Genomic DNA, 16,998 nt, shown 5'->3' with positions numbered 1-16,998 from the left:
AATATAAAATAAAAAAATCTTAAAAAAAAATCGTTTTAATAAAAAAAAACCAAAAAACCGTAAAAAAAAATTTAAAAAATAAAGAAAAAATAAAAAAAAATAAAAAAAAAATTAAAAAAAATAAAAAAAAAATAAAAGTGGAGTCTTCTAAACCTGTAACCTCCTCGTGGTAGGCTCTGGAAACTGCAAATGTTCACCAAACTTTGCAGGCTAATAACAGGCTTATGAAAGTGCTGGAATTTTCAACTTAGGCGCTTGGTATAAAGATTTTTCAAATTCTGAGTCCAGATTCGAAATCAGCGACCTCGAAAACCCCTTTATGCAAATATTTGTATAAAAAATTGATTTTTTTTAATTTCGGCCGCCATATTGGATCCGCCATATTGAATTTTTAAATTCTGAGTCCAGATTCGAAATCAGCGACCTCGAAAACCCCTGTATGCAAATATTTGTATAAAAAAATTGATTTTTTAAAATTTCGGTCGCCATATTGGATCCGCCATATTGAATTTTTAAATCCTGAGTCCAGATTCGAAATCAGCGACCTCGAAAACCCATGTATGCAAATATTTGTATAAAAATATGGATTTTTTAAATTTTCGGTCGCCATATTGGATCCGCCATATTGAATTTCTAAAATCTGATTTCAGATTCGACATCAGCGACCCCAAAAACATTTATATACCAAGTTTCACGAAAAAATGTTTTGATTTCGATTTATGGCCGCTTTTCCTTGATGCCAGCCCATAGTGCGATGTGAACCACGGGCTGATCAGAACTGCTTACTTGAAAAGGGAGATGAACATTGCCGGGGCATAATTGACGAGCATCAAAGTTGCTCTCAGTTTATAAATGTGACCTGGGTGTGAATTCTGTTCTTTGTCAACGTGAATTAAAAAAAAGTTTTCGTTTTCGTTTATATAAACACTTTTCACTCTGTCTTTTCTCAAACGATTATTTTGCGATTCTCGTTTGTGCCATCAAGAAAGTGTTCCGTTGCAACTGTAGGCATAAAACTTTTGCAAGTGTGATACTCAAATTTCGAAACAAATGTAAAGCTAGAGGAAAATTAAAGAAAATAATTCGCGAATAATTATTTTGCTTGATTTAGAGCAAAGAGTTCATGATAAAGAAAGCTAAGAAAATGATTTTTACTAAATGTAGTCCTATTTTGAATTTAATATTTATAGGAATTTGTTGAAAGTGTTGAGACGCTAACTTCGCAATGAACAAAACCCATTTTTATTATTATTTAGAGGACTTTGAGGCCCATTTAGAGGACTTTGAGGAACCTAAAGGACATATTCGTTTCCCTACTAATATTTCAAGTAGTGATATTTTGAAAATTGCAAAAATACAAAGATTGCAAATTTTTGCAGATGCTTTTACTAATAACATTCAATTACAAAATTAAATTTTTCTCAAACAAAAATGTTTGAAACTGTTGTTTAAAGTTCATTTAATTGTACCAAAATATTTGAACTTAAAATAAAAATACTTAAAATAAATTGTTTTTCTTTGGTAAGAAATATTAATCTTAGATACGAGTATTTGCATACACTGGCTCCCAGCCAAAATGGTCCAGTGCTCTCTTTTACAATATTTACAAAATTTTTCGTGTACACTTTTTTCCGTTAACTGTTTAAAAAGGAAGAGTTTATTCTACAACAAAAACCATACAAATCCTAGTTTAAAACTTTGCGCAAAATTTTACATTTTTTAATCAAAATTTTTAGAAACCTTTCGGCTATATAGTTTTGTGGCCACGCAATTTTACTCGCATTTATACTCTTGCCAGGGATCTCCTTCTCCATTTCTTCAAATACAAATTGTCAATGATTTGAAATTTTTCGTAAGAAAATATTTTGAGAGTTGCTTTCAATTTAACGAGTGTGAAATGAAAAAGCGAAAACATCTCGATTCATTCTCCTTTATTATTTTCATGTGAAAACTTTTTTATGTTTCCTTTAATTTTTTCACGGAACCCGAATCGAAAGTGTGAAATGGTAATGAAAATGGTAAAAAACTTTTCATTTCCCTTTTACACAGAAAACGGCTCAAAAAAGCTCTATGAAAGAGGATATTAAGAGTTTCCCAGTTTTTGCCCATTCTAATAGAGTTTGAGACGCTCCTTCATACGGTGTAAACCAGAAAGTCATAATTTCAAAAGATGGCGAAAAGTGAAGAACAAAAAGAGAGAAAGATGCAAAAAAAAAAAAATGATTGTTTTACCCGTAATTAGGGAAATATAATACATCGACTCATGTTTTCGTGTAATCTTGGTTTTATTTATTGGTTTTATTTATTTATGTCAAGCAGCTGTCAAGGCACTGGCCTCAGCGAGCATCAATTCAAAATGGGTTACAAAATGCAGGAGGTCACTCTCGTTTATCCAACAACTCAATACTGCAATTTGTTTGGGTCTCTGTCCACTTTGGAGCGGAGGGAAATGAAAGAGCGGATGAGTGTGCCAGGAAAGAGTCTGAGCTTGACATTCAGCGGGTAGTAGAAGCCATAAACATTCCTCTAAATGAGCTATGCACTGCGATTGACTTCAGCTTAAACGCGGAAACCAATAGAAGGTGGAATCTGACTACTAACTGGAGACCCTGCAGCTTTGGCCAAAACAGAATCTTAAAAGGACAAAATGTCTGCATGGATTCAACAGATCAACTACCAGCGTCCTCACAGGTGTTATAAAGGACCACTGCACTATTGGCACTTTAGCCAGTAGAATGGGTGTATCTCACAATGACCTCTGTAGGAGTTGTGAAGATGACGAAGAAATTGAGTCGGTACAAAACCTCCTCTGTGAATGTCCTGCACTTAAGAGAAGCCGTGCTAAATATCTTGGTGCTTATTTCATTGAAGACCTGGGAAATTTGCAAAATGTCTCACTGGTGGGCCTAGTTTCCTTCTTAAAAAGATCCAAGTGATTTAAGTAACTTAGTTAAGGGATGGAAATCAAATGCATGTATCAAAATGGGCCTTATGGCTACCGAGGGTCTTGTCTTGGACAAGCAACCTGGCTAACCTAATTTAACCTATATAAGCCTTTATATAAAAAGTATCGAAACTGCGAAAATTTCTACAAGGCACATTAAAATCAATCAATTAATCCAAAATCAATTTAACCCAAGAAGGGAGGAGAAGTCGATTTTACCCGAAATCATGGCGAGAAGACCTGAAAAAGCCAAAAGAGATCGTCTGTTATTTAATGTTAATAAGCCAATTAATTAGGAATTAGAATTATAGGATTGAGCGGTTCAAAAAAATTTAAGGAGTGCAAATTAAAAACTTGGAATATTTTCTGCACTCTCTCCAAACGATTTATGTATATGAATAGTATGACACGATCTCGAGATAACAGCAGCGTATTCCAATTTACTTATACCAAATAAATGAAGAGTAAATATAGAATCTTGATCTGATTTACTTTAGAATTGTTTTTATTTTTCACAAAATAATTTAAAGTCGAAATATGTAGTAAATGTGTGATTCAAGTCTTTATTCTACTGCTGTACATGTAACCGGTCAAAGCGCGGTGTAAATGTAACTAGTTGCCAACTACATATATACAATATTATTGCCATTTGTTGTTTTCCTTGCAGGTCAATTACTTCAAACACCCACTGCTTGGCAGTTACGCTGTTTTTTTTTTTAATTTCTATTCAATTGAACTCGTCGCCTACTGTCTCATGCACTCTCACACTCTCGTACTCTGTAATGGTGCTTTGTTGTCTTTTTTTTCGTGAATCCCATACTAATTTACTTACCGTGTGATGATGGTTGATTAGGTGATGGTGATGATGATATTTGGTCGAATGATATGTTTGTTGATAGTAGGAGCACAATTTGAAAAGATGTGACAGCGCTGGGAAGAGGAAGAGCAGGAATTTCAGCAATAACTTTTTGGCCGCGCCAATACCTATCACCAACGGCAACAGCCAGAACAATTTAATTTTGATGATTTTTATAATGAGGACGAGTGCCAGGAATGAAAGCAATAATTTGCTGCGCAAGAATTTCTCTGAAAATGAAATATAATTAATTAGAATTACTTGGAAATTTAATCTGCGGGGTTTGAGGGACAAAATATGTATAAGGACGATATTAAAACATAATAAGACATTTGAAATTTCAATTAAATCGTATTTTATGTGAGAAGTGAGCTTCAAATGCTTTCCAAGAAGTTAATTTCTAAATTTGCATGCAAGTATTCATAGGTAAAATATACATCAATAAGAAAAATTAATTTAATTGCTCGCACCATATTTTGATTAATATCATGATATATTATATTTTAAAGCTTCGTTTTTTCTTCCCTAAATTTGTGCGTTAAAAAATACGAAATTTCGATCTGAAGCTAGAGAGCAAATGAGATTACTGAGATGCCACACTATTTGGTATCTGCAGTTTCTGTATCAGTATGAGTCATTTTTTTACAAATCTAGCCTACAACCCGAAATTTATAAAATTAAGTTAGATTTGGTTGTATTATTTTGTCGCATTGAAAGAGGGAGGTGGAAGTTAATGATATTTCTGCGAATTCGTATTATTTTCGAAATTGAATGAAATTGTGTAAACGAAGTGTTCTAGACCTTTGGAGCATAAGTGCATTCTAAAAATGCAATGGGAAATCCATAAAATCATTATGCCAAAACACATTTTTGTTGCGCATTGAGTTCACACTTCGCAATTTTTGCACATAAAAATTATAAATTCAAATTTCTAATCTCCACCTCTATTTTACAAGGAGTCAAGAATTATTAATTTTCTCAATTTTTTTTCGTTTTTTGGTGTGGATAAGAAACTTACGTATTTTTTTCATAATAATTTTTCCAGCCAAACGCGCTTCCACTTCCTGTTTCGGTATCAACTCCAGTTTTGCAATAATGCCGTTGCCTTCGAATGAGCGCGGAGAAATACGAAAGGTAGCACCGTCGAACATCACCTCTGGCAATTTGACTTCCAGATCGTGGGTCATAGCGAATTTCACACTTTTACTGTAGAGTGCATTGGTAACTTCTTCGATAGGGGTTTCAGAAGTGTCGGTAGCTGCGGGAGAGAATTTTTGATAAATTTAAATTGATTGAAATAAATAAAGTAGGAAAAACGTTTCTATAAATTTGTTGTGAATCCTAATAAAAAGTAACACTAATTCTAAAATTAGAGCCGCACAGAAGCATAAAATATGAATTGCTGTGACTCGTCAGATAAAGGAAGGATAGTAAGTAACTGGTGATTAATTTTCATATCAAAAATATGTTGTGGGTTCGGTAAGATTACATGGGCTATTTTTTTAATTAAATTTTTTATTTAATTTTAATTTCATTAATTTATTTAATTTTATTCACTGGGTCACCATAGAAGCCCATTGTGATACCCAGAAGAAGATTTCTCTAGATCCGTCAAAAATGTTCTTAAAATATCTTTTGGCAAATCCAATCAGCCTTTCCTATGAAACTTTAAGAAGAAAAACAACGACCCAGAAAAATTTGTCCTTTAGAAAACTGGGAATCCAACTAGCCTTTCCAAAGAAACTTTAAAAAGAAAAAAAGGGCGTGTAGCGTAGTACACATAACAGAAGTGAATCTTTCAAGGCAGACAAAGGAAGAGGGAGAAGCCCGAGAGAGAATGAGAGAGAGAGAGAGAGAGAGAGAGAGAGAGAGAGAGAGAGAGAGAGAGAGAGAGAGAGAGAGAGAGAGAGACAAACCGAATATGTATCTAAATAAATTCACAACATTTCCAGAGAATACAAGCAGACAAAATTTACAAAAAACGGAGAACGGGGTCTACCGGTGTAGGTAAACGCCGAACACAAACCGTGGCAACAACGCGCACTACTCCGAGCGTTTATCACCCGCACAAACGCAGCGATAACAGGACCACAGCAACGGCACAAATTACCGCAAGGCAATACCAATAAATCCGACCCCGGAATGGGTAGCACTTTATAGTACGCACAAGCACTAGCCATGAAACGGAAAAAAGCGCTAAAACGGAAGTACCAAAAAAAAAAAAAAATGGGACCAAAAAACGCCCCAAACAGTAGGCTCCAAGGAAATATAACGCCAAAAGTAGGCATCAGAATATATTTCCTACAAGTTTGCACGAACAAACAAGCGCCAATTCTCACTAGAAATTAGCAACCACAAGGAAAAATAGCCTAAAGTGTATCTAAGATATATATAAGGTATATCTCTATCTCTCCTTTTCCTCTACGTTATGTATGTTTTCTCTCTCGCGCAACGAAAATGCCCAAAACGTTGCATGGTCTTGAAATTTTACTCTCCATTCTCGCTCGTCCATCGACGCCTAAGAAGTTTCATTTCAAAAGATCCAAATTGTCCTCTAGAAAATTGGGGCGTATTTTTTAACGTGGTGGAAGCGCTTAACTCTATTTTTCTTCATCTCTTGGCGGCCATAGAGTCAATATTTCAGAGACGAAATAGTTTTCCTGTAAAAAGGCGTATGATCGGTTGAAGGAGCTTCGTCTTTTTCGTTCATTGAGTAACATTTTTTTTATATTGTAGTAAATAAGTTCAGATATGCCTCATAATCGGTTAGTTAACATATTTTTTCTATTAAAGTGTTAAATGGTGCTTTGGCCGCCTATTTGTGGAGTGCGTCTTTTTTTGGCACAAATGGTGGGAGCGTCAGCTTTATGCTACCGCAGATGGTTTTTTTTAAGGCAGGCTTTTCACTACAGAAATACTCACGGAATCTTGCCATTGCCTGCCGAGGAGCGACTGCTATTAGAAAAATCTTTTACTCGTATTATCATGTGCTATTTCATGCCCGCGGTCTCGAAGCTACGCTCTTTTGAATAGTAGTTACGTATCAACCCATTCGGCCACGGCAGGCGTTTTAAGTTAGCTTAATTTAGTGCATTTGAACACCAAAGTCAATAACTCAATTAAAAGTTTAATTGCCTAAATGAAGGTGTACGAGTATAGATTGGCGCGTACATAGCATTAACTTGGCAAAAAAGGTCTGCTTTCGATTCACCAACCACATGCCGAGTAGTGCATAAAACAAATAAATTCCCTTGAATCCAAATTTGAATTTGATTTGACAACAGTGCATTATTTTCGCTTTTTCAAACTGTTATGAAATTCCAATGCTTTTCAAAGCATTCCGCTTGAAGTATGCCAAATATTATAAAAAAAATATTTCCACTTAATATTTCGTGAGTAAGCAGCTATAAAAATAGCCACTGGAAAATAGCTAAATTTTTATTGCTTTCACATAGAAAATTTTCGCTTGATGAGTAGCGGAATGCGCTAGCAAGTAGAGGGTGAGTTGAGTGCGGTAAGTGTTAATTGCTTGGTAGCTTCCGCCCAAAAACAAAAGTCAATACTTTTGTTTTGGTAAATTATTCTTTTTTTTAATTACAAAAATTAAACAATTTTTCTGGAAAATAATAGAAAAAAAAAATTTAAAAAATTGTTGGTAAACATTTTTTCAAATGTTTTAAATTTTTCTCTATTTTCAAGATTTTTCACTTTGTTTTTTAATTGAGACCAAATGAAAGCTAGAAATTTTTCTTTAAAATTATACTTTTTTTGTTTTGGTAAATTTTTTTTAAATTATGTAAATTAAACAATTTTTTATTGGCAAAAGAATAAAAAAAATAAATTAAAAAATTCGTTAGTAAAGATTTTTTCAATTTTTCTCCATTTTCAAGATTTTTCATTATGATTTTTAATTGTGACCAAATGAAGGCTAGACATTTTTCTTTAAAATTATATTTAAATTCTTATGCAGAAACAAATTTTCATAATTGAAATTTGATCTTGAACGCACTCTTCCACCACGGCGCCATGCAATCGATCAGCGTACAGATCAACATACAATTAAAAGTGCACTACAAGGTGAGGCGAATTCATAGAGGGTGAGCAATAACAACATTTATATAAGGTGCGTTTCATAATCATAAGACACCTTTGGTATACAATTTTTGAACTACCATAAGCTCGCTTTTACTTTCCGGAGTAGCTTTTATTTGGCGTCATTTTAACTGTTATAGACGAAGTCTTAAGTCTCAAGTCAATTGTTTCTGGTGCGAAAGCTCACTCTATTTTGTAGAACCGTTATCTTTTTCCAAGAAGCTGCCCTTGTGCTAGTCTTTTCGGCGTTTCATAATGACAAGACACTAGTCGAAAATAAGCTTCTGAAGAGATTGAAGGAGATGATTATTGTTTTGGATGACTTTAATTATAATTTTATTCAATTTAACCGAAAAAGCTGAGGGGTTCAAAATATTATAAAAATACTATAAACAAGAGGAGCGTGGAAAAATGTTGGCCAGCAATAAAAACAAGCAGAGGTCGTTGTGCTATCCGGAATTTTTTACGGAGTCCTGAAAATTATAAGATTTTGGAAGAGTTGGAGTTGGAAGATAATGATCACTATCAAGTTGATAACAGCGAGCAATCATAAGAAAATCTTCTAACTCGACTAAGTCTTGCACCAACTTGGGCGCTGTTGTTCAAAATAAGGTTTCAACAACAAAAATTTGGCACACATTACAGAGATGCAATATTTTAAAATTATCGAAAATAAGAAAAGGACCCACCCTTTTGCCACGGCACAAGCTGGCGCGTCTTCAGTTTGCAGAAAAACACCTAGACACCATCTAGGAAACCATCAATTTCATATTATTTTTTAAAAAGGTTATATTTTTGGATGAAAAAAAAATGGAACTTTGATGGACCCGATGGTTTTTAAATTATTAGATTTGTACAAGAGTCCCCTCTTATTTTCCAAGCGCAACTACGGTGGAAATTCTGTTATGGTTTGAAGTACATTTACATCGAAAGCAGCTCTTCATATACAGTTTACATCATCGCAAATGAATAATAGAGACTACAAAAACGTTTTGAAAAATAGTATCCTTTCTTTCATTCAGGATAATCGGGAAGTGGACTTCGTTTTTCAGCAAGACAACGCCCGAATCCACGTAAGCAGGAAAGCAAGGCAGTATTTGATCCATAGAAACTATAGACTGGCCGGCGTGCTCTCCGGATCTAAACCCAATAGAAAACATTTGGGGTCAAAAGAGTTTACACTAACAATCGCCAATTTGACAACGCCAGCGAGCTTAAAGCGGCAATTAAGGCAGAATGGGCTTCTCTAGAGGTAAAAAAAAGTTAATTTGTGTCCCTAAAGCAAATGGTGCTTCCATAGAATATTAAAATATTCTAGACGACAGAAAAAAAAATTAGAAAAAACTATACTTTTGTTAAGCGATCACTTTATTTAAACCGTGTTTTATCATTTTGAAACGCCTTCTTCTTCGTCTTAGTTGGCGCGATAACCGCTTACGCGCTTACAAAGCGCCGCAGTCGTTTCTTTCTCATGCTAACCGGTGCCAGTTGGACACACAAAGTGAACCCAAGTCCATCTCCACCTGATCTCTCCAACACAGTGGAGGCCACCCTCTTCCTCTGCTACCGCCAGCTGGTACCACATCGAGTACTTTCAGAGCCGGAGCGTTTGTATCCATTCGGGCAACATGACCCAGCCAACGGAGGCGCTGGATCTTTATTCGCTGCGCTATGTCTATGTCGTCGTAAACCTAATACAGCTCATGGTTCCATCGCCCGCGATATTCGCCGCTGCCAACGTGCAAAGGTCCAAAAATCTTATGCAGAATCTTTCTCTCAAACACTCCAAGCGTCGCTTCAGCTAATGTTCTCATCGTCCAAGCTTCCGCGCCATACGATAGGACGGGCATGATGAGAGCCTTGTAGAGAGTTAGTTTAGTTCGTCGAGTTTAGAGTTAGTAAAGTCCTCTACTGCTCAGTTGCCTACTTAGTCCAAAGTAGCACTTGTTGGCCAGAGAGATTCTACGTTGGATTTCAAGACTGACATTGTTATCAGTGTTAATGCTGGTTCCTAAATGCACGAAGTCTTTTACAACCTCAAAATTATAATTGTCAAGAGTGACGTGGGTGCCGATACGCGAGAGCGCCGACTGTTTGTTTGAAGACAGGAGGTACTTCGTTTTGTCCTCGTTCACCACCAGACCCATTCGCTTTGCTTCTTTATCCAGTTTGGAGAAAGCAGAACTAACAGCGCGGTTTTTAAGGCCGGTTTGAAATGCTTGGAACTGCGTTTTTGCTAAAAATTTTCTTTATGTATTAAAAAAAGTTCTAAAATCTGTAATGAAGCAGATAACTTTTGTTACTTTAACCGATGTGTAAAATTTTTATTTTTCTCTGAAATCTATAATTTAAAATACTTTGCAAAAATTAGGGGTGTCTTATGATTATGAAAGGCACCTTATACATAATTTTGTTTTTGCAGATTGACTGCTTGATTGCCAAAATTTCATTGAGAATGTTAACAAACAAATAAGGCAACAACCAAAAGGAAAGGAAGGACGCTAGGAAGTCGCAAGAAAAAGAAAAAAAAAAACAACAAATCAGCTGCTTTAGTGAAGTCACCTTGTATAGATCCGCCTTGAAATTAGGAATTAGAATTAAGTCTATTCGGAGTAGGCATAAAATTATTGGGCATTTCATTTGCGGAAAAACATCAAGACGCACGAGGCAAACTGTTGGAGAACCTCGGTCAAATACCTAACAAAGGATGTATGTTTACTTATATATGCATGCAAATGTAAATAAAAATGTGTAATGAAAGTCTTTTTATGTCTTCTGATTTATCTATTCTGCCAATTCAATTAACTTCGGCGGTGTTGGTTTGCACGCATTCCATTGCTCCATGAAATTGCCTTTTTTTGCTCTTGTTCTCCACCCATCGGGCAACACTTTCTTTCAAATATTTGATCTCTAAGCGGAAAGCATTAAAGTACTTTTACTTGGTGGTAAACCTTTCTTCTTAATGTTTCCTACTTCGAGCGTATCTCGTTATTGTATTTATTTCTTGGCTGCAGCAATTAAGTTAACCAGCTAAGCACCACTCGTACAGCAGAGCGGCAATTAGTTTGCTTGCAATTTGACCGGTATGGGCGGCTCAACATGAAAGTTCGATTTACTTTCGGTGCGAAAGCAACAACAAGTTCACTCACTTGAGGGCAAACATTTGTTGTTGCCTACAACAGAGGTGCACTTGAAAACTTAATTTGGCGTGGCAATAAAGCAAGAGCGAGCGAGCATAGATAGTTTCTAAACACATACACATGCACTTTTGTGTGTAAGTGTTAGTTCTAATTGGCGATTGTAGATGACGCGTTCGGCGAAAAGTAAAAGTTAAAGTTCGTAGTCAATTCACAACTGGTGACTGACATCTGAATGCTGCTAAATTCAGAAATCAAGTGCCACCTATTTGCATTTGCATATGTATGTGTGAGTAAGCGAGAAACGTAAAAGTAAACTAGTGTATGTATGTTTATGGACGTCTTTATTAAAGTTTGCTTGAATGGATTTAAAAGAGAAAATTTGTGACTTTTAATTGATTGTTTGCAAAAGATGTAACGGATTACTGTTATCAAAAAAAAAAAAGAAAAAAAATTGAAATAAAAAAAAAGTTTCTATGCATATGAATCTATGTGAGTTTTTCGCAAATTAAAAACGCATGTCAGCAAATGACACATCTTTGCTGGGAGTGAACAAACTGAGTGCTAAGGTGCAATTATTCATGGCATAACAATTCATTGCTGAATTTCTGCTTGTAAAAAAGACAATTTTCAAAGTATATGCAAACAAGTAAGGGGTCTATCAAAAGTGACGCCTAGATCTTCTTCTTCTTGATTAGTGCGATAACCGCTTACGCTATTTTGGCTGAATTTAACAAAGCGCGTGAATCTTTTCTTTCTCGTACTAACCGGCGCCAGTTGGACACATCAAGTGAAGCTAAGTTCTTCTTCCCCTGATCTTTCCAACGCAGGGGACGCCTTCCTCTTCTTCTGCTACCACCAGCTGGTACGGCATGGAATACTTTCAGAGCCGGAGCGTTTATTTATATTCGGGCTATATGACCCAACCAACGAAGCCACATAGACTCAGTAGAGTGCTCTTCTCCAAGGAAATCTTTAATAAAAAGCAAATGATTTATTCGCACAACTGAAGAGAAGCCACACGTGAAGATGCCTAGATGTTAGTGGTGAATTATTCCGAGACGGTACATTTTTTTATGGAACAATGCGTTAAAATTATTGCAACTATTCTGAAAATAGTTGCCCTTTAAAAACAACATATCGGAAAATTCATAATTTTTTGGTGGAAATAATCAGCCGAATGAGTCGACAATCCACGATTATTAGTTTTAATTGTTTTTCTCTTATTTTTAGTTATCAGTTATTAAAAACATTCGTTGCGAAAAAAGAAGCTCTTATCAAGACCCAAACCGAAAAAGTAATAATTCAAAACAAAAATACGAAAGCAACGTATACACGCTGCTTTTGTTGTATCAACAATCCTTACGCCCAGCACACACGCTGCGATTGATGTATCAATGCGTTGTACAGTGCGTACATGCAATTGCAGGCAATGCCCCACACTGTCAATAGACTTCGCTATAGACAATTTATTGAAGATTTTTTGTCGCTTGAGCTTGAAGAAATAGACAGAGATGATTTTTATTTTCACCAACAGGAAAGAGTCACAAGTCATGTAGTTCGAGAAAACATTGCCTTATTGCAATCTAAGTTTCCCGGTCGACTAATTTCACGTAATGGTGACATACGCTGACTAGTTCCAGATCTATCATGCGAGGTAACTCCACTAAACTGCATTTTGTTGTTTTTTTTAGCAAAGTCTATGTAAATAAGCCCACGACGATTCCAGAGCTGAAACACAATATTCGGGTTGGGATCGTTGAACTCAATGCAATGACATGTGGGCGAGTCCTTGAATATTTAAATTCCCGTACGACAGACTGTCATAGCTTTGGTCTGGGCGATGTTGACCTCGAGTCCGACAGTGCGTGCCAGCTTGACTAGTCTGTTCGCCTTCACGTACATGTCAGTGAGTTTGTGAGAGAGGAGGTAAATATCATTGGCGAAGTCCAGGTCCTCAAGATGTCTGGTGAAACTCCATCGATGCCTTTTTTGTGCACGGCCAGTCAATTTTTACATATTTTATTTTGAAACAACATCTAGACGTGTCTCTCGAAAGACCCTTTATAAACATCTTTTGGAGATATTTTTGCACTCACGCCAATTACTTCGAAATTAATACTTAAATTCATTCTCAGCATCTTTATATAAAGACACGTAAAGAAATTTTCCAACATTTAGTAAGTTGAAGGCGTACTTGCACTGTCTTAGGTCAACTGTTTATTTTACCTGAAATGGACATTTTTTCATATGCTAGCTTGAAGTGGCTCAAAAATCGAGTTAAATTTTGACAACGTCTTTCTTGCTAATTTTACATACAACAAATCAGATTTCTTCACAGTTGGTATTAGAGATGAAATATTCGCAAGGTACTAAATGGAAAAGTAAAGGAGCCATAAACAAAATTTAGCATCTGATTGAAAGAATAGCTGATCAACTGAAAACCTGTTAAACATGACGTTAACGGCTTGGAGAAATCAAGGGACTACCGAGCGTGCCTCATAAATGCTTTCTGAATCAATTCCACCCGATTGTTGTACTCTTGATGTTGAGATCTCCAAATAAGAGAGAAGCATTCTAATTTCGAGGCTGCCAACAAGGTTTTATGTGTCTTTTCATTGTCATAACGCTATCCCATGCTTCTTTTGCTGTTAAATTCTGGTCACTTGAAACATATTACTGGCTCAAATATTTTATTAAGTGTTGACTATAGATATCCCCCTATAAATATTCTCTTCTGATTTTAACAAACACGCAGAGGCATCTTCTTTTGCATCAATCTTGATATTGGTTTTGTTTGAGGAGCTTCAACTTACTTCATCCACTATGTTTTCTTGAGATAAATTATTGTTTTATAAAATCCATTTCTCTTAACTGGTAACCAATTGATTTAAAAAGATTCGATGCTGGGCCATTGGAACACTAATTCGCGTATAGAAATTCGTTCAATTTTTCACTCGTCATAATTTTACGCAGAGTTTCCAAGGCAATCGCCAGGTGACGCTCTAAGCCAACTGATTTGAGTTCTATTTTCCTTGTTAGATTGCCAATTCTGTGATTAACAGTCCTACCATTTATCGCCATTGCTTGGCTTTTGCAGCCGGCTTGAGTAAATCTACCTCTGTAAGTGTTTTCTATTTCTACAGTTTTAAAAATGGATCTCACTTTGCAACAACGAGTTTGTATTAAATTTTGCGTTAAAAATGGATTCAATGGTGCGAAAATCTTTGAAATGCTGGAAATCTGTTTCGATAATGATACTCTAAAGAAAACAGCCATTTAAGAGCAGGCCGCCGACATCGAAAAGTGATAGAAACATCAATAAAGTGAAATAAAAGTTGATCAATAACCGTAAATGAACCATCAATATTTGAACTTTGCTTATGGATCTGTTCAGGGCATTAAGTTAATGATTTGGGTTTCCGGCATGTTAGAGCAAAGTTGGTCCCATAGGACTTGAATTGCATGTAAATATAGGTTCGCGTTGATATCGCCAAATTCATGATTTTCAAACGTCGGCTTATGAATACGAAATGTCATCCAGACATCAGGCGAGTCTGTGGAGAACTCCGAATGAACCAAGACAAAAAAAACAACGACTTTTTAAGTCGTGGTTACAATTTTTGTTACAACGGTATTGTACGTTTACGTGAAGTGATTCGCCAAAAAGAAAGGATTTGTGGGAAAACAACTCATGGATTTTGCTCCGTGGCACACAGTTTCATCATTATCCAAGAAAAGAAAGAAAGGAAGACCAACCAGCAGAAATCGAATTGTCCTCCATGCAATATTTTCTCTTTGATCAAGTCAAAAAACCACTACGGGGAACCACTTCGGCGTTTTAACAGCCGAAAGAAGTAATAGAATAATCGAAGGCGACTCTGGTGGTTATACAGAAAATAGAAATTGTTTAATACCTGGACCAAACTGACATACATGAATGTATTCCCTGAACTTTTTGATCAAGGTGTTTTATGTTATTGAATAACATCATACGAATTTCTTTTGCTGGTACTATATTAAGTCTTTGATATATCTTTCTAGTCTGTGTGTGTCTGCAGCAACAGCGTATTCGGAGGCAAATAAAAATTCTTATCGTGATATCTTTCTCTAGTTGTTTGCTTATATAAAATCCAAGCATTTATAGCAGCTAAATACAGAATGTTGAAAAACACCTGTACAGGCCATATATTAGATTTAGATTTTGTGCTGTTGTGCTTGATTCCGTACTTTTTGGGTTTATTGGGCATATTTTGCGTAAATCGGCATTTTGATTTTGTCGCAAATAGCTGCTCAGCAACAGTGATGCTTGCACCTGGTTTGTAGCAGTTTTGACTATTTTCTATAAATGCATTTCATTCCAAATTTGTCAGTCTGCAGACGCGGGGAGCCCGCCTTTTCTATATTATCAAAACGAATAAATCGCATAATTTCTTTGAAACGATTTCTGTTCATTGTTCCTGAAAAAATGCAGGGCTCCATTTCTGATTCTACCAAGTGCATATAAAATTGCAATGAAAGCATCTAACTCTTCTAAAGGTATATTCCATTTGGAGCCTAAAACTCGACGTGCTTCGGACATTTTTATATGATTCATCATCCCTGGTCAAGTATTAACGAAAATTCACGCAAGTTCATATTATAATTAGGAAAAACGAAAGAAGAAGAGAAATCTATTTATATTGAAAAATTAAGCAGCTATTTATATAAAGGGTGGTTAAATTGTAAGGGCCGATGTTGAATGTAAAACACATCTAAACATCAAGTTTTTTCTGCATTTCATTTAACGTTTTTCAATTTCAGACTAATTCAATTTGAACCATGGAAAGATACACAATCGAGCAACGCGTAAAAGTTATTCAGGCTTATTATGAAAACGGGTGTTCAAATCAAAATGCATATCGAAGAAAATCGTCCTCAGTGATGAGGCACATTCTCACCTCAGTGGATTCGTCAGTAAGCAGAATTGCCGCATTTGGGAGAACAATAATCCAAGAGTGATTGCCGAAAAACCAATGCACCCACAAATAGTGACTGTTTGGTGCGGTTTATGGGCCGGCGGCATCATTGGGCCGTATTTTTAAAAAAATGAGGCCGGTCAGGCAGTTACTGTGAATAGTGTTCGCTATCGTGAGATGATAACGAACTTTTTATGACCCAAATTGAAAGATATGGATGTGGACGATATGTGGTTCCAACAGGACGGTGCCACTTGTCTCATAGCTAACGAAACAATGGCTCTTTTGCGCGAAAAATTTGATGGCCGAATAATCTCACGTCGCGGCGATGTCAATTGGCCGCCAAGATTATGTGATTTGACTTCTTTCTTTGGGGTTATTTGAAAGAAAAGGTTAACGTCGATAAGCCAGCAAAACAATTGAAGAGCTAAAGGATGAGATAATTCGGCACATTAACGGCATAGAACCTCAATTATGCCTCAGCGTCATTTTGGACCATCGGATGGAGGTGTGTCGCCGAGGTCGCGGCAGCTATTTAGCCGATATTTTGTTTTATACGTAATTGAGCCATACCAATATTATCATAATAAAGAAAAATGACAATAATTTCCTAAAGAAATTGTATTTTATTCAAAATCAAAACCGCCCTTGAAACTTAACCACCCTTTATTCTAAAAAAAATCATGCAGTAAGTTCATGAAAAATAAAAACTTGGAATTGAATAATTTTGATTAAAGTCTCAAAAGCGATCAATTGACCGCTCTGGTTGGTTTAGCGTCAACAGAGAATGAATCGAAGATGAAATAGTTGTTGCTTATCACTTAATATTTAACAAACTATTTTAAGCTGCATTCAATTCACTTTCGTATTATCAAAATCACTTTCGTTTTAATCTAAAATTCACTCTCAGTATATAGTTGTTGTTGTTATTGTAATTTATGCTAATACTATTACGCTGCCTGCTTTTATCTGCGTCACATAAAAGCACTTGATTTCAACTTCATTCACATA

General features: G+C 35.8%; 1 protein-coding gene across 1 annotated transcript in view; it reads right to left on the bottom strand.

Annotated features, from left to right (window-relative positions):
* The window catches only part of LOC128855637 (uncharacterized), a 103,572-nt gene that overhangs the window by 75,048 nt on the left and 11,526 nt on the right, over positions 1–16,998 (bottom strand). The window contains exons 2-3 of the mRNA XM_054090693.1: positions 4,819–5,058; positions 3,777–4,030 (exon numbers count right to left, since the gene is read on the bottom strand). Coding sequence (XP_053946668.1) covers positions 3,777–4,030; positions 4,819–5,058 — 494 coding nt within the window. The remainder of the gene's footprint in view (positions 1–3,776; positions 4,031–4,818; positions 5,059–16,998) is intronic.

Source organism: Anastrepha ludens, chromosome 2 (assembly GCF_028408465.1).
Source record: "Anastrepha ludens isolate Willacy chromosome 2, idAnaLude1.1, whole genome shotgun sequence".
Classification (NCBI taxonomy): Eukaryota; Metazoa; Arthropoda; class Insecta; order Diptera; family Tephritidae; genus Anastrepha; species Anastrepha ludens.
The sequence above is the reverse complement of the archived record's forward strand: the minus strand, read 5'-3'. Positions and strand labels throughout refer to the sequence as shown.